This window comes from Canis lupus, chromosome 8 (genome assembly GCF_048164855.1).
Source record: "Canis lupus baileyi chromosome 8, mCanLup2.hap1, whole genome shotgun sequence".
In the NCBI taxonomy this organism is placed as follows: domain Eukaryota; kingdom Metazoa; phylum Chordata; class Mammalia; order Carnivora; family Canidae; genus Canis; species Canis lupus.
In genome coordinates, this window is record NC_132845.1 from 28,491,207 (window position 1) to 28,518,223 (window position 27,017).

The 27,017-nt window shown below is 38.6% G+C and overlaps 1 protein-coding gene and 1 long non-coding RNA gene across 18 annotated transcripts in view; one reads left to right on the forward strand and one right to left on the reverse strand.

Moving 5' to 3' along the window:
- DPH5 (diphthamide biosynthesis 5) overlaps positions 1-21,595 on the reverse strand; it is a 36,523-nt gene extending 14,928 nt beyond the window's left edge. Inside the window, exons 1-4 of one of the 2 annotated variants that reach the window (XM_072834722.1) lie at positions 21,480-21,595; positions 20,404-20,561; positions 12,165-12,289; positions 3,946-4,054 (exon numbers count right to left, since the gene is read on the reverse strand). In XM_072834722.1, the coding sequence (XP_072690823.1) occupies positions 3,946-4,054; positions 12,165-12,289; positions 20,404-20,538 (369 nt within the window). In that variant the 5' untranslated portion in view covers positions 20,539-20,561; positions 21,480-21,595. Of the gene's footprint in view, positions 1-3,945; positions 4,055-12,164; positions 12,290-20,403; positions 20,913-21,479 lie in introns of those variants that run through there. The other variant, XM_072834721.1, reaches the window with a different exon arrangement.
- Positions 20,960-27,017, forward strand: part of LOC140638053 (uncharacterized) — a 148,189-nt gene continuing 142,131 nt past the window's right edge. For 13 of the 16 annotated variants that reach the window (XR_012035173.1, XR_012035168.1, XR_012035170.1 and 10 more), the window contains exon 1: positions 20,960-21,108. This is a non-coding gene — a long non-coding RNA (uncharacterized lncRNA). Of the gene's footprint in view, positions 21,109-23,952; positions 24,071-27,017 lie in introns of all 16 variants that reach the window. The other 3 variants (XR_012035176.1, XR_012035177.1, XR_012035175.1) reach the window with 2 other exon arrangements.

Below are 27,017 nucleotides of genomic sequence, written 5' to 3' on the forward strand. Positions count from 1 at the left end.
ATGAGAGACACAGAGAGAAACACAGAGACGTAGGCAGAGGCAAAAGCAGGCTCCATGCAGGGAGCCTGATGAAGGACTTAATCCCAGGACCGCGGGATCACGCCCTGAGCCAAAGGCAGACACTCAACCGCTGAGCCATCCAGGCACCCCTCTTTGGACATTTTATATAAACAAAATCTTACAATATATGATCTTCTGTGTCATCCTTCTTTCACTTAACATACATATACTTAGTATCGATACCAGAACTACTAATTTTTCATAAGACAAAAGGAGAGACTTCAGAGTCTGGAAGTAAATTAAACATTATACTCTTCTATACAATCAATTCACTAAGAATAAAATCCAAAAACTGGAATTGGATTAGAAAGCCTAGTGATCCAACCCTATCTATTTACCTGACCTCAGATTGCTTCTCCCCTCCCTATTACTCTCCAATAAACCCTTCTTTGGTTCCTTTGAAGAGCCACAGTCATTTCCATTTTAGGGTCTTTGCATAAATTATTCCCTGTGACTGGAATATGCTACTTCCTTCTTGATTCATATCTAATCTTAAATAACACCACCTTAGAGAGTCCTCCTTTGACTGCCCAACTCCAACAGTAAAGTCAACTCTCTAACATATACCAGTCTACTGTAACTTCTTATACATCTCACTATCTGATATTTATTTGTTGTTATTATTGCCTCTCCTTCCTACTAGGGCATAAGCTCTCTGAGAGCAGGGACCTTCTTGGACAGCTTTATCAGTGTATCCAAAGGCACTTAGTAGAGAAACAGTAAGTAGGTAAACAATATTTGTTGAATAAAAACAGATTATTATTCCTGTCTTAACTTGACAGTCTCAATACACATTCCACCTAACAAGGAAAATTTTCATGGAACTATGGGGTTTGGAATAAAAAAATCCTATTTTATGGCATGCTTATGATAGACTGCATATCAACTGGTTTTGTGTGTTTAGAAGTATTAGTCTATATAACTACTTACCTTCATTAATACTGAAAATCAAGAGTCTTCTGCTAGTTAAGAAACCACAAAGTGAATGAAAAATACTCAGCAGTCAATTCTGAGCTCTCTCTGTGCTGCTTTGGAAAACAAGAGTAAAGGACCTGGCTGTCTCAGTCAGTTAAGTGTCTGCCTTCGGCTACGGTCATGATCTCAGAGTCCTGGGATCGAGATCCATGTCGGGTTCCCTGCTAAGTGAGGAGGTAACTTCTTCGTCTCCCATCGCCTCCCAACCCTGCCCATGCTCGCTTGCTCTCTGTCTCAAATAAATAAAAAAAAATCTTAAAAAAAAAAAAAAAAAACTTTGCAAAGCATGTACTGTTCAGGTCTGTCATAGCACCCAAACCAGAACTTCAGTTCAATAACTTGATGGCTGTTTTCCCAGTAACTCATGGGAAAGCCTTTCTCAGAGATGACAGAGTGTCTTTCGAAAGTGGTGCCCACTTCCCTTTTAAATAATTGAGAAAGAGAGCATGGCAAGGTAACACATTCTACATTTAGCAAGTGTATTTCTGGGAACTAAAATCTACTTTTCCAATTCTGCCAAACCAAAAGAAAGACAGTAGAGTTCTTTAACTTTCTAAGAAATTTTTTATCTGTTAGGTTGGTGGTTCTCAAAATGGACACCTATACTAGCAGCTTCAGCATCACTGGAGAATTTGCTAGCAGTGTAAATTCTTAGGCTGCTGCCCCGGATCTACTATATCTGAAAATCTGAGGGGAAGGCCAGCCATCTCTTTTCTAAGTCCTATAAGTAATTCTGATGAATACTAAGTCTGAGAACCACCAGTATAGGTTATTGTTTTTCCCATAAATGCTGATCGAAATACCGCAGAGAAAATTATAAGGAAGGGGACTTTGCCACAGTTTATGTATTCTGCAGGATATCCATACATTTGTTTTAAAATTTAAAAGTGTCATGAATATAATGACTGTATTTTTAATGCTTTTTATCTTAGAAAACTGTATAAAAGTTATCACTAATAACCTCTTTCTCCTGGAATATAAATAACTTGGGCAGTACAAAAAGCATATTTTCATAGAGATTTCATCAAACACGTAAGACAGAACCTAAAAAGGCACTTCCTGTTTTTCACACAAGTAGTAAGTCATTTGCATACCCAGATTAGAGAATAGAACCAAGATGGGGAAACAATGCTTTGTGGCTGCCTAGAAAAATCCTATAGAAGAGAGAAAACTAAATTAAAAAAAAATAATCTATGTACCATGTGGATATGATTTTAAGGGCTTATTTGGAGACTGCCAATTCTCACAGTAAATTTCCTCTCAAATACCTTCACCTATTTTAAACATGAGAACAATAACACTATACCCCTCTACCAATCTAGAGGATCAGAAGGAGGACAGGGTCACCCTAGTTTAGCTCTTGCCAGTCTGAATGATAGATATACATGTGATGAAGACAAGGATCTTTTAAAAAATTTTATCCTTAAAAAGAAACAAAAACTTTTATTTTATTTTTTTTTTTTTTTGAAACAAAAACTTTTAAATGATAAGTTATGATAAGTTAGACCAAAAAATGATGGAAAGGGGCTAGGTTAACTTTTCCTAACAGAAATAAAAACAAAACCAATATAAAAATATATATACTCCATTAGCTTAAGATTTATTACCCATCTCTGTCTATCACAAGATTAATTTATTCCTTTCTTTTTTTCCTTTCTCTTGGCAACCATCAGTTCTTAAAAAGCACATTGTCTATGAAAGAGAATACTGGACTGAGAACCAAGAAACTCCATTTACTTACTTCAACACAGCAATGTTCAGAAGGGGTTTAAAGTGTGAAACAGACTTACTTGGCAAGATTTTTTTTTAAAATATGCACTTTATTAGAAGACAAAGAACAAAATTTTTTGCCAATTTAAATGTAATAACTAAGAGAGTGATGAATGCTAAAAGGTAAATCATTTATACCTTTTCTCTGATTCTTCAGAACCAGAGGCAATATTTCTGAGATGACTGGCCAGGATATCAGGATATCAATTAAATTGAGATACTCTTTCCAGTTAATACAGAAAAAACAGACACCTCTAAAGCCACAGATACAGCACTGGTGTCCAATGATGATCTATCTTCTTGTTGTAAATATCTATTTTAAATTATGCATTCCAAGATGACATATTAGGGAATACTTCATTTCATAGATCCTAATATGCACATTTTTTCCCCCTATTATGATATATCTGAAATAGGAAGGGGTCCTTACAAGCAATTAGGTCTTAAAACCATTGTTGGCTATGAGCAGTCATAGTTGTCATAGATCATATATGTATACAAACATCAGAACACAAATGTCAGACTTGGAAAATGAGTATCAGGCAGCCTGGAAGAAAACCCTGGAAACAGTTATGGAGCACTCTTTTAACCCCTCAGAATCAAGACTGATGGTTAAAAATTAACCAACTTTATACAGCAATAATTATTACAAAGGTGGCTTACAAGCCTAATATGAATGGCTTTTGGTTCTTTTGCAGATTCTTTTAATAAATGCTGCATCACGATGCTCTTGATGGCATAGAAAATAATACTGTATAGAAAACATGCTTCAGCAATGCAGAGTAAGTTATCTGGAAGAATGTGAGAAGGCTTTAGGAAAACTTAACCAACTTAATTAGATTAAACTTCCCTGTTTTTGTATGCCAGAGTTGGATTTAAGACTAAAGTCTTTCTGTAGCTAAATTTCAGTGGTCCATTCCAATGAGGAGAAAAAAGATCTAAGTTATAGGAAAATAGTATAAAAAATTCAATATTAAAAAATTTCATACCCACTAATGTATTATATAAAATAGTAATATCTTTTTAAAAAATAGTAATATCTTAAAATTCACAATATGTAACAAAATCTACCTGCAATTTGTAGTTTTCCAAAACATTTTTGCTAACTACCATAAAAAAATATTTTCTTAGTAGTATTACCTGTAAACCACAGCAGCCTACTGCATTCATTATGGAAGCATTGTGAATAACTCGGTAAGAAATTCCCAGTTTTGTTGCTCTCAAAATAAGATCACTGTGTGTGGTAGCCCTGTAGTGAGAAAGATCAAGTTGGATTAAAGTAACCACACTGACTTTTTAAGACAATAAAGGTATAATATTTCATGAGTTCAGGTCAATCATAGGGTTACGGGGGCTGCTTTTCCTCAATTTCTGGGCATTCTGACAAGAAAAGTGTTAAGTCTACACATGCCCTTCATAATGCTGAACTGCACTTGTTACACTCTTAAGCAGCCTTGGCAGCTACAGAGAAAGGGAAGTTTGACTTGCTCTTTTGTCCTGTTAATACCTGCAAAGACATTTGTGGAATGTAAGCTTAGCAACTGAACTCTTGAGCGGCAATTATCACTTTGGGCTCAGGGCCTTCTTAGACTCTTAAAATGACTGCTCTGAGTTCTAAATTATGGAACTATTAGATCTACTTGTTGACTTCTGCTTTTTTTTTTTTTTTTAAGATTTTATTTATTTATTCATGAGAGGCACAGAGAGAGAGAGGAGCAGAGACAGAGGCAGAGGGAGAAGCAGGCTCCCCACAAAGAGCCAGATGTGGGACTCGATCCCGGGATCCTGGGATCACATCCTGAGATGAATGCAGACCCTCAACCGCTAAGCCACACAGGCGTCCCAATTTCTGCTATCTTTTGAAGGTTTCTTTTTTTGTGTTTTGAAATACAACAAGGCAGATGGTACAGAACATTTTTGTAGCCTGTTATTCTTTGCCTTTATATTAGGGTTCTATCTGATATAACCGTAGTTGGATTTTACATCTGTCTAACAGTGATTTTATTTATAACTGTTTTCAGTCTGGTTACTGTACATGTAATTAGTATGTGAGCACGTGTATGTGCGTGCATATCCTGTTGCCTTTTCTTTTTTGAGACAAATCTAATGCTTATAATTAGACAGACTGGGAGGAGAGAATATGTGTAAATATAAATATGGATACTGTGAAATGTAACCCCACATCAATTTAGAACTGCATTATTAAGGGCCTTTTTTCCCCTTGATGAAAACTCCTGGCCCTGCTGGGGAAAGCAACATTAGCATGTTTGAGAAAGTACATACAAACCAGCAGAACCTGTCAACTGGTCAATGCATACCAAGTAGGAAGATCAAGGGCTTTCACCCCATGAGGCAGTCAGAAACAGATTAACAAATGCCCACCAGGGAAGCCTGTTTTTAATCACACATAAAATAAAAACTAGTATGAAAAACAATCATTAATTTGATTTAGAGTAAGCTTTTAAAAAACAATATAAATGCCAGTTATAAAGAATGTTTTTAATATCATCTTTAACAGAATTTTACTACTTAACACTAATATTAAGGAAAACTGAATTAGTTACTTGGTAAATTATTTGAATAGATGAGCAGAAAGTAAACCTACTTTAAAATTATATCTCTATCACAACTTCATCTAAAATGACCAGATGTGGTTGGTGCACTATGGAGGTTTAATGACCTGGCAAAGTGATTTGATTTTGTGAAGCTGCCATAAATGTGATTAAATAAGCCCCTCAGATTTCTGCTATGAAAAACTGGTATTTTATCATCACAATTACCCAAATTATATTGCTTCACGAAAAAGAAAAAAAACTGGTTTGAAACACAGGCTTAAAGCATTATACCGGGCATTCCTTCTAGTCCAGGGTCATGAAAACACTTCAATTATGGTGATTGGAAAAGTATGTGTATAAAGACATTTATTACTATTTTAGGGCATGTGGCTCTGTTCAAAATCACATATATATGTGTGTGTATGTATACATGGTTTTCGATAGAGCCATGTGCTCAGAAATAATAATAAATTTAGCTTAATAATATGCTTGCTTCTTGGAATTGCTCTGAAAGCAATTTCGAGAGATTCAAGAATGTTTTAGTCAATGGAGCCAATAAAGAACATAAAGGTGACCAATTTGAATATATAAGACTTGGTATGTTAAAAAAAAAAAAGAAAGAAAAAAAGACTTGATATGTTTATTTTAAACTTGATTTTAGGGCCGCCTGGGTGGCTCAGTGGTTGAGTGTCTGTCTGCCTTTGGCTCAGGGCATGATCCTAGAGTCCCAGGATCGAGTCCCACGTCGGGCTCCCTGCATGGAGCCTGCTTCTCCCTCTGCCTGTGTCTCTGCTTCTCTCTCTCTCATGAATAAATAAATAAAATCTTAAAAAAAAAATGGTTTAATGATGACCCTGTTCAACTATTCTTTATGGGGACAGAAAGCTTACTGTCATCTCTCACATGACTGGGTCAGATCTATTGATGTACTATTTTTTTTAGGGTTATTTACATTCTTTATGTGATTAACTTCCACATTCCTATCAATAACCTGGACAAAAGGGAAAAGATGAAAACTACATGAACTGACTTAATTTCAATTACCTTCTTCAGGAATTTAAAAGTGGATGATAATGATGATTACACTACTTAATGCCACTGAATTGCACTTAAAAATGGCTAGTGGTAAATATTATAATAAACTTTACTATAATTTAAAAGATACTAGAATAAAAAATTTAAGTAATTTTCTTTTTCAAGTTTTATTTCAAATAAGTCGAAAGGGGCTTGAAATTAAAAAATAACTTGTGGTGGTTGTTGTATATAAGGAAGAATTTCAGTACTTTGCTGCATTCCATATTCCCTTCCAGGTGTATCCATTTAATGCATACAAATCGTAATTCAAGACCCAATTAAAATGTACATATTCCCTACTATCATCTTTCTTGTCTCCAACTACTGTATCTCTTGATTATATTTCTTTTTTTTTTTAATATTTTTGTGTTTTTTTTTTTTTTTTTTTTTTAATTTATGATAGTCACAGAGAGAGAGAGAGGCAGAGACACAGGCAGAGGGAGAAGCAGGCTCCATGCACCGGGAGCCCGATGTGGGATTCGATCCAGGGTCTCCAGGATCACGCCCTGGGCCAAAGGCAGGCACCAAACCGCTGCGCCACCCAGGGATCCCTCTTGATTATATTTCAATAGTAATCCAGTGAATAAATGAAAAATAACTATAGTACAATAATTATTACACAAATCTGAATCTAGGATTATACACAATTAATTAATGATATAGAGTAAATTAATAGGGGAGGGGAGGGGAGGGGAGGGGAGAGGAGATGGGGGAGGGGAGAGGAGAGGAGAGGAGAGGAGAGGAGAGGAGAGGAGAGGAGAGGAGAGGAGAGGGAGGGGAGGGGAGGGGAGGGGAGGGGAGGGGAGGGGAGGGGAGGGGAGGGGAGGGGAGGGGAGGAAGCCAGGCACTCATTCCTGAATAAAATAATGGAATATTCATATTCATGGAAGAGGTAGCTGGGTCTTAAAGAATCTATTTTATTGAATAGAAACTGTGGAGGACTAGAGTCAGCAGTGCTGTATGGTATATTTCAGAGTAAGTAGATCCTAAGATTGCTCATCACAAGAAAAAAAATATTTTCTTTTTTTTGTATGATAGATGTTAACTTACTGAGGTAATTATTTTACAATACAGATAAGTCATCTTGCTGTATATCAAAAATTACACACTGCTGTATGTCAATTAAATCTCAATATAATTGGGAATAAAAGAAACAAACTGGTAAGAAAAGTCTTTTAAGCAAAGACATGGAAGACGAATACTGCAAAAACATTTATGAATTGGCAAAGGAGTACAACTAGGCTCTGGCACAGTCAAAAAGAAGAGTAGGTGACAGAGAAAACAGATAAACTGTTAAAAGATTTAGGCCATGAAGTCATTAAGGTTTTTCAGCAGAGTAGTAACAGCATCAAGGTACATTTTTGTTGGCCTCAATTTTTTAATTTTTTATTTATGTGCAATTCTCCCTTCCCCCTCCATCCCCTGTAGACCACCTCCACAATTTCCATGTACTGAATTCTACCCAGACCCAGCTCAAGCACCAACTCCTCCATAACACCACCACTGAAAAACTCCAAACTCTATGGCTTTAAATTTACACTCTTCTGTCCTCTTCCTCGACCCAACCTTTCAGCAGTCTATCAGTTAACCACTCTTTCCTCTCTATTCTCTTTTCTTGGCTTCGGTGACAACACATTCTCTTGGTTTTTCTCCTCCTCTGAGGGTTGACAGACCACAAAATTCAAGTTCCCTAAGGCTTGATCTTCCTGTCTTCCCCTTGTTCCTTCCTAGTGATTTCATCCATTTCTCTGGCTTTAAACACCTTGTCTCTCCCTCTCTCCCCATACATACTCATGACCTCAAAAGCCACATATTGAGGATAACCCCTTCAGATATCACATTGCCTATATGACATCTCAAATTTAAAACATTTCCAGAACCAATTCTTGTCTTCCCCAATTATTTTCCCTAGGAGTTTTCATCATTTCAAGAACTGGCAAGGGCTTACAAAAGGGACTTAAAAGAATGGAAAACTGATAAATTGCTAAAGCTGGAATTCTGGAAAACTTGCTTCTTTCCTTTTCCTCACCTACTACATATATGTTGGCATTCTTCCTTCTGAACTTTTCCCACTTTGTCTTTTTCTCTCCTCTACCAAAGCCACCTGGCTTCCCTAAAAATCCACTTATGTGAGCATTTAAGAGTGATCATTTAAGAATGTCAGATTGTGATTCTTGCTTAAAATCCTTCAAATATTTACCAGAGTACTTTTTTTTTTTTTTAAGATTTTATTTATTTATTCATGAAAAACACAGAGAGAGAGAGGCGGAGACACAGGCAGAGGGAGAAGCAGGCTCCATGCAGGAAGCCTGACGTGGGACTCAATCCGGGTCTCCAGGATCACACCCGGGGTTATAGGTGGCACTAAACCGCTGAGCCACCTGGGCTACCCCTTACCAGAGTACTTCAAACAAAAGCTCTACCCTATCTAAGGCCTTACATGATCTGGGTCCCACCCACCTGTTTAACTCCTTCTTACTCCCTCTCCCTGCCCACTCACTATGCTCCACTCTGGCCTTCCAGGTTTTTTTTTTTTTTTTTTTTAATATTTAATTTATTTATTCATGAGAGATATAGAGAGAGGCAGAGACATAGGCAGAAGGAGATGCAGGCTCCCTGTGGGGAGCCCGATGTGGGACTCGATCCCAGGTCCCCAGGATCACACCTGAACCAAAGGCAGATGCTCAACCACTAAGCCACCCAGGCATCCCCTTCCAGGTCCTTGAATACATTCTTGCAGCTCACCTCTGCTTACAATGTTCTTCCCTTCTGCTGTTCCTTTTATTTCTCAGATACCTGCTTATATATTACCTCAATAGAGAGGATTTTCCCTATGAACCCACAAAAATTAGCCTATTTCTGCTAGTCTTGTTTCCCCCTTACATAAGGCCTATTAAAACTTTAAATTTATTTTTTTCTCTTTGATTGATGTTAACCTCCCCTACTAAACTGTAAACCTCAGGTCTTATCATGTAACATATATCCAGCATGTAGGAGTGCCTGTTGTAAGACAGGTGTTCCAAAGATATTTGTTGAATGGATAAACATCAGTCCAAGATATGCCTGGTCTCACCTTGTGACCCCAGGCAAAATATTAAAAATTCTTTCCATTAATATTTATTTGATATGTACTACTTTGCAAAAGAGGCTAGGGAGATAAAATGTATGAAGGGCAGCCTACAAACCTAAAGAGTAGGTGTATACATTTATCAAAAACAATAGTAATATACAAGAACACGTGAATGACAAGTCAGTAGTTAGGAAGAGATATAACTTCTGATCAGAATAATAAAGGACTGCATTACTGAGAATGTGGTATTTGAGTTAGGCTTCAAGAGACAGCTGGACCTCTGACAATCAGATATATAGCGAAGGGTATTATAGATGAAGGAAAGAGTTTGAACAGATGTATAGAATGAGCAAGCAAGATGATGGGGGAAGGGACAAACTGGTTGGCAGAAGTGAGGGCTTTAGTAAAAGGACAGAACATAGGTAGAAGGGAAGGTTGGACATTATATTTCATATCTGGCCAACGGATGGAGCTAGTAGCTCTCATTTTGAGCTCAAATAAGGTTTTCAAATTGTAGTTTGTTTGTTTTTTAAAGATTTTATTTATTCATGAGAGACGGGGGGGGGGGGGCGGGGGCGGAGGCAAAGAGGCAGAGCCACCAGGAGCCTGATGCAGGATTTGATCCCAGGACCTTGGGATCATGACCTGAGCCAAAGGCAGAAGCTCATTAGACTGAGCCACTAAGTTGTGGTTTCACAAATATAAATGTGACCACAACATAGGTAATGAATTAAGAGTCTGTATCTGGACCAAGCAAAAGGCTTGGTATTAAATAATAAAGGCTTTATATTAAATAAACTAGGGAATAAAACAACCTAAAAAACTTGGTTAAAAAAAAAAGTCAAAAGCAGTGCTTCTCAAACTAGTGAAAGGCCAATACTTTTAAGTTCTAAATTGTCATGGAACAACAGTTTTGTAATCAAAATTAATGATTTAGAAAAATAAAATATAACATAATACAAAATATAAGTTCCAAATTTTTATTATGAGACTCAGGAGAGACAAAATTACTTTTAAAAAAATGCTATCAAGTTTCTAAATGTTTACTCTCAATTTCTGTAGTTCTCATCATGAACTAGTAAGTTTGTAGGCTGGCACCAGCCTGTAAACCTCAGTTGAGTAGCAGTGGTTTATTGGACTTTGTCAGTGACTGGATGCCTGAGAGTCAGAAGTAACTCTAACAGTACTCTTCTAGGTAACTCTAAGAATTGTGATTTCATCAGGTAAGGAAATCTGGTGAATTCAGAAGGTGTCACTATAAAAAATATGGGATTTTGGCGGGAACCCAGTACAATGAGAAAATCCTATAAGAGTTCTAAGACATTTTAGATATAGGATTTTTCATTCCCTTTATTTTACTATTTTGTGGCTTAAAAACTATATATAGGTACTGCTAATTTGAAGGAAGACGTACTTTTACAAAAAACAATGTCAGAGGCTAAAACAATTTGGATATTTTTAGATGTGTGATTACACAATATCATTTGCAACCAGGTATAAATAATGAAACATAATCTCTGGCACACCACATTACTGTTTTTTGACAGACACATGCACATATAACTCCATTCTTTTGAAAAACATTCTTGGTGGTGAGTTCATAGTGATTTAATTGTCCTTATGTTCCTTAATCTGTGACATAAATCTTAGGTCATAAGTTGGAAACAAAGAACTCCTCTATTTGGCTTGACATTAGTGATTGATGATTTTTTTTTTTAAGATTTTATTTATTTATTCATGAGAGAGAGAGAGAGGCAGAGACGCAGGCAGGGGGAGAAGCAGGCTCCATGCAGAGAGCCTGACCTGGGACTCGATTCTGGGTCTCTAGAATCACACCCCAAGCGAAGGCGGAGCTAAACCACTGAGCCACCAGGGCTGCCCTGTGATTGATGATTCTTAACTAGACAAGCAGAAACACATCTTTTCGTTAATGGCAAAGAATAGAGCTCCCAATGGATACAAGACATTAAAATTTGAGGCGGGACAAATATTTTTTTAAGATTTTATTTATTTGAGAGAGTGAGCAAAAGACAGAAGGAGTAGGAGGAGGGGCAGAAAGGGAAAGATAAGCAGACTCTGCTGAGCTGGGACCCTGATGCAGGACTCGATCCCAAGATCCTGGGATCATGACCTGAGCCAAAGGCAGATAGTTAACTGACTGAGCCACCCAGGTGCCCTGAGGCTGGGCAGATTTTAAATTCAGGGCAAGTAAAGTGACAATATTGCTAAATATAAGGTGATTTAAAAAAAAATTAAGTTAAAAAAAAAAAAAAAAAACAAGGACAAAGGAAGCAGAAGATGCTTGTGGTTTACCTGCAAAATAAAAGGTAGGTATGACTCTTGATAATGTAATACACTTAATGATACACTAGTTAAGTCATTTGACATCCTAAGTTACCTTCTAAAAGAACAGGAGCTGCAATGATACAAACTTTAGAACTGACGCTTGATAACCAATGTAAGTTAACACATGATGACATCCTTATCAAGCAGATCATATAATCTCAAAGATAATGAAAGTTTATAAAATTTCAGAGCCTAGGTAAACACAGTACTTTTTTAGGACCAGGCAAGTAAAAGGTCTTAAATATAACAGAATAATTCTGATTTGTTTTTGAAAAGCAAGCAAATTAAAACTCAAAATACCTGCTTTGACTTACCCAAATGGATCACCAACCACAAGGAATGCAACATCACTGATATCGGCATCCTTTAAAATATTATCTGCTTCTTGTTCCACTTCTTCTCTATCAGCAAGAATCAATTTTCTTCCATAAAACTCTTCCTACAGATTTAAGTCCAATATCAAAATGAGACAGCAGATGACCATTTCAACACATGCACCACACACACACACACACACACACACACACACACACACCGATCTTTGGGGCTGGTGCAAATCTTGGCAATCATCCAAACACAGATCACTGACTAGGACTCCTCAGTGGGCTAGCACTCTCTATCATGTTGCAATTAAACTCTGTCTTTGAGGCTGTCGTAATATCCCAAGAGGAGGTAGACCTCCTAACATCTGACGCTTTCTGCATTTTAAATTTACCTCTAAATTTGAGTCTAACGAGCCATGCATGGTGGAACAGAGAACATGCATGAAATTTATTTCAGAAACAGTAATACAGAACATCTCAAATAATAATTATGAACATATATGGTAATTTGGGTTTTATTAAATTTTCCACAGGAAAACATACAGGTATCTGGCTAAAATAAAAGGTAACTTCAATGAGAAATAATAGAAAATTAAGATTTACTTATCTACAGAACCAGCAAACATTCCTGTAATTGCAGGAAAGATTAATTTAAAGCTTTATTTCCTAGTTCCTGCTAAAAAGGCAGAGTTGCAGAGGAAAGAAAAAAAATTCTAATTATATAGGAAGTCTCCATACAAACTGCTTTGTGAACCAACCCCCTGAAGTTCAACTCCAGAGAATAAATCCAGGAGGCTGACCGTAACTGCAGTGGCAGCAGGTAAGTACAGAGTGAACCAGAGTGCTAATAGTCATGTGGTAGTGGTTACAAACTATTATGCAAGGTCATGAATCTTTTTTTTAAATTTTTATTTATTTATGATAGTCACACAGAGAGAGAGAGAGAGGCAGAGACACAGGCAGAGGGAGAAGCAGGCTCCATGCACCGGGAGCCCGACGTGGGATTCAATCCTGGGTCTCCAGGATCGTGCCCTGGGTCAAAGGCAGGCGCTAAACCGCTGCGCCACCCAGGGATCCAAGGTCATGAATCTTATTAACTGATTTCCTGTGGAGTAATATGTAATTCAAATATAGTGAAAATAACACATAGACAAATACTATTTCTTACATGCTGAGAAGTTTGAGTTATAAGGATTATATAGGATGTAAACATTACAAGGATTGCTATACTCAGTATCTTTCAAGCAAAAGAGTAAATAAATGATTAAACATTTGAAGATAAAGGCTCTAGTTTCAACTCTCATAATTATTGCCTAATACTTAACTAGAATCTGAAAATGTGAAAAAAGATCCCTTCCCCTTTTCTCTATATCTTCTCAAAGAAAATGCTCCAGAAGTTCCCAATGACCATGTTTTTACAGACAAAAAATGTTCTCTTTATTTTCACTTTTACCATGTATTTTTTTCTTAATCATTGATTTGTATGTAACTTACTTTAATTTCATGAACCCAGAAAACTTATTAGTGGTAGAACATTTATATTCACGTGTCTAGGGGATCTCTGGGTGGCGCAGCGGTTTGGCGCCTGCCTTTGGCCTAGGGCACGATCCTGGAGACCCGGGATCGAATCCCACGTCGGGCTCCCGGTGCGGGGAGCCTGCTTCTCCCTCTGCCTGTGTCTCTGCCTTTCTCTCTCTCTCGCTGTGTGACTATCAAAAATAAATAAAAATTAAAAAAAAAAAATTCACGTGTCTAAGAAGACACACACATGATCATGGAAAACTAAAGGAAACGGTATTTCTTTCTGAACTAACATTTCTTACAATCAAAAAGTCACATGCTACTAGCTTAATGCTAGCAGTATTCCTAAATCCTATTCAATATTTTATAAATGAACACAAAACTCCACTCTCCTCAAGACTTCTATCATGTACCACACTATTTATCATTTATCCTAAGAATCATTTCATTATCTAATCGAAACACAATGTTTATTTAAAAAAAAAAGTATCCACCTATGCACATTGTGCACACACCCAAACACTCCAGTATAATCAAACGGCTGATCCTCTTGGGAAAAAAAGAAAAAAAGTTTAAAAAAAGGGAAGAAAGAGCAAAACTGGTATTACAATATTCTTAATTTACCCACTTCATTATTTATTCATTTACTCACTCGAGGGATATTTCTTGTGCACAACCTCCACACCAAACGCTATGCTTGATGTTGGGAAACAATGATGAAAGAGACAAATGTGGCACCTATCGTGTCACTTATAATGTTTAGTGGGGAATTATCTACCACATTAATAAGTGCTATAGGAGCATGGAACCTAGTAAGTCATGGAAGGGGGAAAAAAAGCAGTATTATTTAAAAAATAATTTTACATTTATATTATATATTATCCAATGACTGATAAGCCAGGTTTTGTACAGTATCAATCCTAATCTTCTCCATTCATGAAAACGAAGGCAAAACTCAAAATTCATTCCTGCTTTAAGTTGGCAGGTTTTGTAAGGCAGATAGGGTAAAGATTCAAAATTGGTTACTTTTGGATACTTCTGGAAGGACACATAAGAAATTACTAATAATTGCCTCAGGAAGGGGGGCCAGGATAGGAATCTTTCAATGTACATACCATTTAATATCTTTAATTTTATGCCATTTAATGTATTACCTGGTAAAAAATAGAAAAGTGGAAGCTAGAAGTAGGATACATAAACAAGAAAAAAAAAAAACTAAAAAAAAAAAACAAAAAAAACAAACCCTAAAACACACTAACATTTAAAGAAGGAACAGAGAAACAAGGGCTTACAAAAGGGACTTAAAAGAATGGAAAAGTACAAATAAAACCAAGAGTCATGTCATGAAAGTCAGGTTCAAGGAGTGATCAACTATGTCAGAAGTAAAACAGGTAAGAGTTGAAAACTATCCTCTGGTATTCTTAGTTACTGAACAACTGTTCAACAAATATTTCAGAGGAATGGAAGTGAGCTTGCAGGAGTCTGAGCCATGAGTGAAGTGGGGACAATAAAAGTACAATTCTTTTTCTAAACACTTTGGATAAACAGAAACAACTATGGAGAAAAGATGTTTAAAGGGGCGTTTAAGATGTTTAAGAGTTTTCAGAATGCACAAGATATGACTGTAGTTTCAGGTTGAGGGGAGAAGGATGTTAATACAGATCAAACATAATGAAGAAAGAATAATTGATGGGAATAAGGTTTCAGAGGAATGGGGAGAGAGATTTGGAAAAAAACACATCTAGATTAGAGTTAGTCTTCAACAGGCTGAGACTCTCATTTCACAAGTCACTTTCTAAAACTGGGGAGAAGACAGATTCAGATTTAGGGGAAGGACAAATGGAAAGTTAATAAAGGTCACAGATGATTGCCTCATCTTTCTTAGTGGGAACTCTGTCCCTCCAATCCCAATCCTCAGGAGTTGGATAGGAAGACAAAGAAGTAGACTGATGAAGTGGATTAGGAAGAAAAAGGGAGGGAAAGATATACTGGGAGAAAACAGAGGGAAACAGATATACTGGGAGAAAACAAGTTATTTTAGTGATGCCTAAGAACAAGTATGGCAAATTATTGTGCTTGTCTCCTCCATGTGTTTACTCGTAATACTCTTTCTCTTTCCTTTACCAACTCTTATCTATAGTAACTGTCTCTTTCTCTTTGCTTTATCAAGTCTTATCTACAATAACAATATTTATAATACATTTACATTAGGTCACTCTGGGGTCAGGCACAGTTCTAAGAACTTATGCACATAAATTCATTTAATTTTCATCACAATCCATGAGATAGTCCCTATTTTTATCCATTTTAGAGATAAGAAAAATAACACAAAGTGATTGCCCAACATTACAGAACCTTGGTTGACTGCAAAACTTCACATGTATTACAGATGAGGCATAGGGGTGCCTGGCTGGCTCAATTGGTAGAACATGCAACTCTTGATCTCAGGGTCGTGGGCTTGTGAGTTCAAGCCCCACAGGGGCATGGAGCTTACTTAAAAAAAACAAAAAACAAATGAAGCACAGACAGGCAGAGCTTAGTGGTCTCCTCTGCTTTCTGTAGGATAGCTAAAGCCCCAGAGTCAGCCCCCTTTGAACCACAGCAACTTCCTCTATTTATCCTACAGAGCTGTATAAATATTACCATTTTTTATCTAGACCATGAAAAAAAAGAAGCAAAACAAAAAGATTGGGATGCATTACTTTAAGACATAGCTCAAATTCCATCTATTCCATAGTGTTCTCTGACCACAATGACCTGAAGTGATCTTCTATGTATTTCAACTGGAATTAATCACTAGTAATTATTTAATATTTGAGACAGCTTCTACTATTTAATTCATGAAAACAAGAGCACTGGCTTAAATAAGATCATCTAAGTTCTTCCCAGCAATGTAATTTCAGTTTCTTCTTTCCACTGTTGTCATGAACTGTTATTTAAATCTTCCATTATTCAGTTTTCCTGAGTATAACACAGTTGAATCATGAACCACTTGAGAACAAAGACCATAGCTTATACCTATATATATAAGGCACTACAGATGTATTACACCAAACTGGCATAAAAGATCTAATTTATTCACAGAAAGTGACTAAAGAAATTCAAAATGAAACTCCTGGATTCGCGGTCTCTAGTTTAATTTACTTTTGAGTAATACAGAACATATAAATACTACTCCCTGTTTGGTAATTTGAAAACAATAGCTTTCAATGTAATAATAGATAAATTCCAAATCTTTAAAAAAAAAAAAAAAAGGCAGGGGGACGCCTGGGTGGCTCAGTGGTTGAGCATCATCTTTGGCTTAGGGTGTGATCCTGGAGTCCTGGGATCGAGTCCCACATTGGGTTTCTTGCATGGAGCCTGCTTCTCCCTGTGCCTGTGTCTTTGCCTCTCAATCTGTGTCTCTCATGAATAAATAAATAAAATCTTTTTTTTTAAAGAATGGACAAATTCCAGATTTTTTTTAAATCACTTATTTATTTGAGAGAGAGAGGGAGAGAATCTTCAAGGTGACTCCCCACAGAGTGCGAATCAGAACTGGAGCTCTATCTCAAGACCCAGGAGACCATAGGACCTGAGCTGAAACCAAGAGTCGGATGCTTAACTGACTGAGGCATACAGGTGCCCCAAATTCCAGATCACTTTAGCAACATCCATGTGTGCCATTTATAAAATACTTTTTTGTGTGATTACTGATAAAAGAAAGTATACATTCAATAAGGAAAATATTTTTCCAATCTTTTTTCCCACTATATAATAATTTAGTTATTGAGACCAGATTGTATACGTAGGTATGAGAACATCAACAATTTTTAAAAATCAATTTGTTTAAGAAAGAAAGAGGCAGAAATGAAACAGAAAGGAAGTCACTGAAGAGAAAGTGGTTCTGAGATCTTAGAAGGCAATAAAAGGCATGAATTTATTTACACCTTACTTTATTGCAGAAAAGTCATTAAAGGTGGTTGAGGTTGCATAGCAAGTTGCTCAGGTAAAAACATGAACTAAGGACCTGGAGGAGGTCATGAAGAGCAGACCAATGGAACTTTGTGATAGGAGGATTCAAGCTGGATCATTCTGCTTGAATCCTATCTTCTCTGTAGACATTCTCTGAAATCATTATTTTGTGAAGCTATTTTCTACCCCTGAGTATACAGAGACACTGTATGGTATAAATGTGAAGAGTGGTGATTCTCAACTCAGGACTGTCTTGGCTCATATTTTGACTCTATCATCTGTAGGACCTTGGGCAAGTTTCTCTGTGCCTGTAAAATGTGAACAGTAATTACAGAGTAATAATCCTGTTCTACATGTGAAACACTCATTATAGTGCATAGTAAACATTCTATAAATATTAGCACTTATTATATGGAGGAACAGATATTCCAGCACCTTAACAAAGTATACATAATTTACCTGTAGGTGAAGCTGGGCCAGGCCCCAACAATACATTCTTGGAAAAAATATACTTGAAAAAATTACAGCAACCAAAACTACCATTTAACTAACACTTAAAGTTTACAAAGCACTTTCAAATACATCATCTTAATAAAAACATACATAACCCTCCACCTAGTTATTATCTCCATTTTCACAAATGAAGTTACTAAGGTTTAGAGAAATCTGGAAATGTGTCTATTAACAACTAGCATTTTTGAACATTTTTGCAATAGGCACTATGTTAAGAACGTATGTTAAGAGGTAGGGTTTTTTTTTTAAGATTTTATTCATTTGTTTGACAAAGGGAGAGAGTACAAGCAGAGGGAGCAGCAGATGGAGGGAGAGGGAGAGGGAGAGGGAGAAGCAGGCTCCCCGCTGAGCAAGGTGCTAGATTTGGGCCCAATCCCAGGATGCTGGGATCATGACCTGAGCCAAAGGCAGATGCTTAATTGACTGAGCCACCCAGGAGCCCTGATGTAGGCATTTTTAGCCCCATTTTACAAACTAAAAAACTAAAGTTAAACGACTTGTCCAAGGTGACATGGTAACATGTAACAGAGAAGGCTTAAAGTCAAGTCCAACTTTCCTCTGTGCCATGCCCTGACTTTTTATCCTATAAAAATTTATCCTCTTGGCCTCAATGTCCTTCGACAGATGAATGGATAAAGATGAATATCATTGAATATTAGCCATTAGAAAGGACGAATACCCACCATTTGCTTTGATGTGGATGGAACTAGAGAGTATTATGCTGAGTGAAGTAAGTCAATCGGAAAAGGACAAACATTAAATGGTTTCATTCATACGGGGAATATAAGAAATAGTGAAAGGGGTGACGTCAGAGTGGCTCAGCGGTTTAGCGGCCTTCAGCCCAGAGCATGATCCTCGAGATCCGGGATCGAGTCCCACGTTGGGCTCCCTGCATGGAGCCTGCTTCTCCCTCTGCCTGTCTCTCTCTCTCTCTCTGTGACTCTCATGAATAAATAAATAAAATCTTAAAAAAAAAAAAAAGAAAAATAGTGAAAGTGATTATAAGGGAAAGGAGGAAAAATGAGTGGGAAAAATTAGAGGGTGACGGAAGAGGAGAGACTCCTAACTCTGGAAAACGAACAAGGGGTGGTGGAAGGGGAGGTTGGGGGGGGGGGTGGATGGGGAAGGGGGGGGCGGTGACTGGGTGATGGGCACTGAGGGGGGCTCTTGGCGGGATGAGCACTGGGTGTTATACTGTATGTTGGCAAATCGAACTCCAGTAATAATAAATAAATTTATCCTCTTGGATGAATTTGATTCCAGTTTTCCTTGATCACTGGTAAGAGAAGAACATTTCTTATCATGAGCTTAGATACTTTGGTTCCAACCAGACAAATGAAAGCCAACAAATCAAAGCTGGTCATTAGACACACATCAGGACATGGCCAATTTACGTAACAGTCTTTAATTTCTTAAGATGTTAAAGTAACTCTGAAACTAGAGTTCTCTGGGCTGTGAACCCGAGGGAACGGAAGACCTTCACCTTTTTGTTCGCAAGCCTTGACAGGCCATTCAATTCTACGTCTCCCTCCTCTTACAGCAGCATGTCCATGGCTCCCTTCATCTCCAGTGCATTCTATTTGGATTTTGACAGTGCACCTGAACCACCTAGCCCCTCCTCCAAAACGTACTGAGCCCTTAACAAGAGCAAGCTACACGTATGACATATTAACAAATCCTAGAAAAAAAAAAAAAAAAAAAAAAAAAAAAACAACAAATCCTAGGGTTGGGAAGTCCCAGGCTGACGCAATACACACAAGGGAGTGTGCATCAGCCTCCCTGGCACTTTTTAAAGGTGAGACCTCTCTGGACAGGATACTGACAGAAAGGCGATTACCATTCCCTACGGATATACTACTTCAAAGGGAGCAGCTTTCCGCTTAGTTTCTTGAATGTACAACCAACTCATTAAGGTGATGCCACTACCTCATTAGGACTCAACTCAAAAAAAAAAAATGTCTATCTCATGAAATAAGGGATTTTGGTAACTATCCTCAGGAGTGTAAAATAACTTTCCTATTTACCGGAGAAAGCCACAAAATCAGACTTGTAAAGCAGGACAAAAAGCGCCCTTTCATTTTCCAGCTCACTCGGTGGTTGTGTTACTCCCAGTCCTGTGATCCTTAACGGGCTGGGGATGTGTTTTAAAGGCTTTAAGCCAGCAGGCCCGAAAGCTGGGTTCAGCGTCGGTCATGGAAATCACAGCTTTCCTCCCAGGGGCTGGGGCGCCGTAAGCACCTACCAGGACTTCCTTCCCTACAGTCAGGATCGAGGTGTAGGCTTCCAGGTACACTCGCCTGCAGCGTCTTACGATTTCCAGGCCCTTGACTGTGATGTCCTTGGCATCGCCCAAGCCCAAGCCGATCAGGTAAAGCATTTCAAAGTCCAAGAGGGCGGGGACTGCAAGACGGAGGCAGCAAGAAAAACACGTGTCAGCTACACCGAGGGCTCCCCGAATCTAGTGACGACCGTGGAAACCAAGAGCAAGTGTGCACGAGGGACCGCAAGTCACGAGCGAGGTCCGAGCGCCTGGCGTCCCGCCCCTTACAACCGCGGACTGGGACGAGCCGCCTCTCCCGTTACACCAAATCAAAAGCGGTCAGTCACCCTCCGAGGACTGTCGCTGAGTCCCCAAAATTGCTAACCGGCAGCCTCGCCGGACAAGCAGCTACCCGCAGGGCGAGCTCGCGTGGACGGAAGGCCCACGCCGCCGGCCTCACCGGCGGTGCCGCAAAACGCCGCCGCCTTTACCGCACTTTACGACTGGCCGGAGGGGCGGGTCAGCGGCTCCCCGGCGAGCGGCGCGGAGGCAAGGGCTGGGCCGGAAGTGAGCGGCCGGCAGCTGGGCCGCGACGCGGAGGGTCGGTCGGGCCGAGGTAGGGGGGGCGGGGGTCCGCGCACAGCCTCCCGGCGCGGCCTCGGGGGAAGGACCCCACCCTAGGACGGGGTAAGTGCGGGAGCTGTGGCCCCGAGGTCGGGCCGCACGGCCGCCTCCCCTCCAGGCCCCGGCGCGGCTGACGGGCGGGAGGGACTGAGTCGCCCGGGTGGTGGCCGGGCCGCGGCACTTCCGGCCTCGCCTCAGCATCCCCTCGTCCCACTGCTGCCTCCCTGGGAGGTGTCGGGTTAGCCCACTTGGCCCTCGGTGTGACTCCGATTTCCCGGCGGGCGGTGGTGCCTCGGCTCTGCCCCCACCTGGGGACCTCCTTCCGGGGTGCCCCCGGGTCGTGCCCGGGCTACGCCCCAGCCCTCCTCAGCGTCGGGAAGCCCAGGCCCGCCCCCTGCCCCCCGCCGCTGTGCCCTCGCGCCTAGAGAGGTGACCTTTAAGTGCCCAGGAATTTCAGGTTTCAATCGCTTCCACCGGGGGAATTCCTGCGAAGTGGTTGGTTAGATGTAGTTCCGGTATCGGGAATGGTTTGTTTTGACTGTAAATGCCCTTGGTAAGGTCACTAGTGACCTCATCAAAGTCAAAAAGACAATTTCCATTGTTTATCTTAGTAGGCAGTGTTGATTATTCAGATTTTTCCTGCTTGCTTTTTCATACAATGCCTTGAGTCCTTTTTTTGCCCGACGTTTTTTTCTCAAGCCTTAATTTCATCTGATTTCTCCAAGGTTCCATCTGCCCTCTGCACTTCTCATTCAGTACGCTCGTCATGACTGATTCTATCCGGTGTCATTAACATCCATCCATTCCTTGTACCATAAGCAAAAATTAATTCAAAATGGATCATAAATTTAATGGAAAACATAAAACCATGAAACTTCCTAGACAGAAAATATGTGTGATCTTATTATTTAGGCAAAGACTTGTCAGGTGCAACACCAAAAGCATGATGTAAGGGAAAAATTTTTTTTTGAGAAATTGAAGTTCACTGAAATAAAATGTATGCTCTTCAAAAGATATTGTTGAAGCCACACACGGGAGAAAATATTCGCAAAGCGTATGTTTGCTAAAAGACTTATGTCAAGAATACATAACTCTCAAAAGGCAAAAATAAGAATACAACTTAATTTTTTAAATAGGCCAAGAATTTGAACAAGAGTCTCGCAGAGAGTAAGATAGATAAATCCCCAAAGAGGATACACTAATATCAAAGAAGCTTTGAAATGATGCTAATTATTAGACATTAAGGAAATAAAGACTAAAACCACAGTGAGATAACAGTATATACCCCGTAGAATGGCTGACATTGGAAGCAATAATAAAACCCTGAATATACACTCATAATTTTTTAAAGATTTTATTTATCCATTCATGAGAGACACAGAGAGGCAGAGACACAGGCAGAGGAAGAAGCAGGCTCCATGCAGGGAGCCGGATGTGGGACTCGATCCCGGGTCTCCAGGATCACGCCCTGGGTGGAAGGCGGCACCAAACCACTGAGCCACCTGGGCTGCCCTATTCACTCATAATTTTGAGTGTCTCTGGTATTTTGCTGACTCAGACCTTTAGCCTCCCATTCACATCTCCCCTTCAGCTTCCTATATTTAACTTTATGCTGGAAATCACCTAGATAACCCAGAGGCATATCACATTCAACACATCCAAAACTGAATCCATCATCTTTTCAACTTGGCTTTTCCTTCTGTACTATCTACTTTGGATGGAGGGCGTTATCATCTATAGACGTAGGCAAGCCAGACACTTGGAAGTTACCTCACATCCAATCTGACTTATCTGCCTCTCAATAGAAACCGTACCTACTATCACAGTCTTTCTTTAGGTCCTCATGTCACTCCTGCACCTGTTCACCGTGCCTCCCTCACATTCATACTTCTTTCGGGGGACCAGAGAGACCTAGCTAAGTTGCAGTCTGAAAATGACATTCCCTTCAAAAAACCCTTTTGAGGTCAAGAGAAAGTCGAGGCTCTTTAACATATCCCACAAGGTCATCCCCAGAGTGACCACTGCCTACCTTGCTAGCCTCATGTCTCTCCACTCCATACCTTGAGCTACTTCTCTAGTGGTACTCTTCTGTGCCCACAACATCCTCCTTTGACTTTAGTCAGGCTACCACCTCAGCATGGAGTACTTTCCTCCCATTTTCTCCTATCTAGATCACTGCTGCTCATTCTTTAAGTTTTGGGGGCCCCTGGGTGGCTCAGTTGGTTAAGTGTCTGATTTCAGCTCAGGTCATGATCTCAGGTCGATCTCCCTGGAATCGAGCCCCAAGTTGGGCTCTGCACCCAGTGGTGAGGCTGCTTCTCTCCCTCAGCCCTCCCCCTGAGCCTTCCTGCCATTCATGCTCTCTCTCTTTCTCTCTCAAATAAATAAAATCATAAAAAAAGACTAAATTTAGGAAACCTTTCCAGAGATCCCTGCACTAGTTTAGGTATCCTTTTAATTATAATAAAACTCTGTGCATATACTTAGAAGTCAACCTAAGTGTTTTATAATTGTCCATTTGTGTATCTTCCTTATCAAACCATCAATTTCATAAAGTTAGGTCCTGTATCTTCTCATCCCTAAGGCTTAGCACAGTGTCTGCCACATAATAGATATTCAGTAAATGTTTGTTAAATAGAGCATTATGTATACACTAGTAGCTCAGTAATTTCTTTGAGTTATGATATATTTTTCAATCTTTATGAAATGCAAGGTGTGGTATGCTTTAGATGACTACCAAAAGTCATTGATGGGATGTCAAACAAAAGCATGTCATTCATGCCACTTCAGAAAGTTATTTGTGTTAAAAGGTTTATGATACAGTTCACATACTCCTCATAATTACCCTCTTGAGTAGGTAAATTTTCCAATGTATGGTCATTTTTTTTAATGTGTTTTTGTTTTCAGATTTGCTTTGAGTAATTCTAAGTGGATTTACAGTGAAAGGACAGTGCTGAAAGGAAGGTGTAGTTTATGTCCTTTCAGGAAATCTGTATTGAAAATGAAGTTATTCTGGGTAGGTAAGGTAATACTCTTTTTTAGATACAGAAGCAATTTCAATTTTTAATCTTCAGAATTCGGTTAACTACTTTCCCTATAAGGTTCTTACCTTTCTACTTGCCTTCATTTCTCAATAGAAGTGTAAATTTGGGGGACTTTTCTGAACATAGATAAAGGTGTTGTGGAAATCTTTTTTCCTCTCAACAAATGTAATCAGCAAAGTCTTGCATAGTCTTTTTCTGCAGAATTATTCTTTCTGACTCGGACATTTCTCCCTTACCATTTAAAACAATTTCAAATATGATTGAATTTTCCACAGTGTTTTTTTTGTTTTTTTTAGTTTTTATTTATGTATTTGAGATAAAGTGCGTAGGATGGGGAGGGGGAGGGGAGGAGGAGTAGAGGAAGAAGCAGGCTCTCCACTAAGCAGGGAGCCGGATGACCTGGGGCTCCATCCCAGAACCCTGGGATCATGACCTGAGCCGAAGGCAGATAACTGACTGAGCCATCCAGGTGTCCACGCCCCATCATTTATTATTAAGATTTTCAAATATGTAGAAAAGTTGAAGCGTTTTTAGAGTAAACATCCATATAGTCACCTCAGGTTCTATAGTTGTTAACATTGTGCTATATTTGCTTTATCACATGTTTTTATCCGTTCACTGGGCCATCAACCCATCTTATTTTCTGATGCATTTCCAAGAGAGTTGCAGACATAAGTAGACATATTAATTGCATTTTGCATGTAAGATAAACCCCTCATCTAGAGAACATACTAATGAAACATAGCTAAGCATATAGCTGATTAAATTATCTCATTTCTTCACCTAATTTAGGCAGAGATTTTGAAAATTTCTCTTTAAAACAATTTCAGACAATTTTAAATCAATATGGTAGCATTATTTTGATGATAATGAAAGTATAATACCATAGTAATACAGTAAATTTGGATCTCCCATCTAGTAGAAAAGAGGGGGATGGTTTTAAAGAACTGCAATTCTAGAGCCAAAAAAAAAAAAAAAAAAAGAGGATGAAGTGAAAGCCTTTTTAGTTTAAAGAATAACAAGGATAAATGAGGCCTAGAGCATTTTCTTCTTTATATTCCTGCTAGGAAGTAGGAGAGTACCAAATCATCCCTGAGGGTGAACATTTATGCTTTTCCTGAAAGAGCTTTAAGCTGTTTTCATAACCTTTGTCAGTAACTCATTTTTAGTACCCACACTGTCAGAAATTCTTCCTTATATCTAATCTGTGACCTTCAGGCAGTAGTCCTAAAATGTGAAAGATATAGATAGTCATAAGAAGTTAATAATGATGGCTTTTCCATTCCATTGTCATAAACACATCATAGTAGTTAAATTTTAGAGTTATAACAGTTGAGACACTGCGTTACATTATGTACAAATTGTAATTAACTTACATCTAAAAGAAGCCATCCTTCAATTTTCCTATTTGAGTTCATTGTTTGTCTATTGAAAAGGAGACCTCAGAGCTACTGGGTAAACTCCATCTGACCTCGTTGTGAATAAAGAATATTAACCTATATGTTCCCAGAGATTGCCTCATTGTTAGAGTAAATCTTGATTAATATTTGTAGAGTTTAGCAATCCCAGATTAACTGATAGTCATTTTCTATCAATTCACAAATAAGTGATAATTAAAGCATTGCTGGTAACTGAGTGATAAACATTAAGGTGAGCATGTGATATAATGAGCCCTGGTTATTATATAAGACTGGTGAATCACTGACCTGTATCTCTGAAACCAATAATACATTATATGTTAATTAATTGAATTTAAATAAAATAAAAAAATAAAGATAGCATTGCTTTAGAAGTTATATTTGGTATTCCTTCCTCCAAAGTCTATTGCTAAAAGGGTAGAATCAGGGATACAGTAGTTTCACTCTTCCTGTGTTTAAAAAACTACACAGTGCCCTTTTAAGATATATTCAGGGAGCCATATAATTAGCCAAGACTTGGTGGGAGAAGGAGAAAGGTTACTCCTTCACTCAAAAGCCAAAATTTTTAAAAACGACTTACCAGGTTTTACTACTCAATATACTACTGCCCTGCTTCTCTGAACTCACCTCCTGCTGCAAAAACTATAAAATGGTACACTTCCAGAGCTGGGTTTTGCTGGGGAGGAAAAACAAACAACTGTATACTTCCAATTATTTTATCTGCTCTTTCCCCTCATAGCACCTTCTAACATCACTGTGTGATTTACTTATTTATTGTGTCCATTTTTATTGTCAATATCCTTCTACTAAAATATAAACACCACAAAGGCAGGAATTTTTTTTTTTTGGTCCATTTGGTTTGGCATATGCTCAGTAGATACATGAATGAATGCACGTCCACATATGTAAATTAGTTATATATATAAATTATATATAAATTACAAATAAATTCTTTTATTTATAAAGGAATAACTATGGAAAGTTTGCCTAATGGTTAAGAATTGGGATTATAGGGGGTTCCTGGATGGCTCAGTCAATTAAGGGTCTGATTCTTGATTTCGACTCTGGTCATGATCTCAGGGTTATGATCAAGCCCATCGGGCTCCATGCTCAATGGGGAGTCTGCTTGAGATTCTCTCCCCCTCTCTCCCTCTAAGGAAAAAAAAAAAAGAATTAAGATTTTAGTGTCATTGAGACCTTGGCTTAAGTCCAGGAGTTTCCTGATTGCTTTTCTAAATCTCAAGTTGTTTCATCTGTGAAATAGAGATAATAGTACCACCTCTCATAGGATTGTTGTGAGGATACATGAAAGAATACATAATAAAGGTTTTAGCATAGTGCCTGGCAATTGGTAAAGACTCCGTAAACATTGACCAATAATAGAGTTTGAAATTAATTTTATCCTTATCTGCAGAGTCTATCAGATTATGAGTACTAGCCTTCTCCACCATCTCTATCCCATCTAGATTGGTTCTTACTCTTTTTCCTCCTTCACAGTAGTGTGAAATTA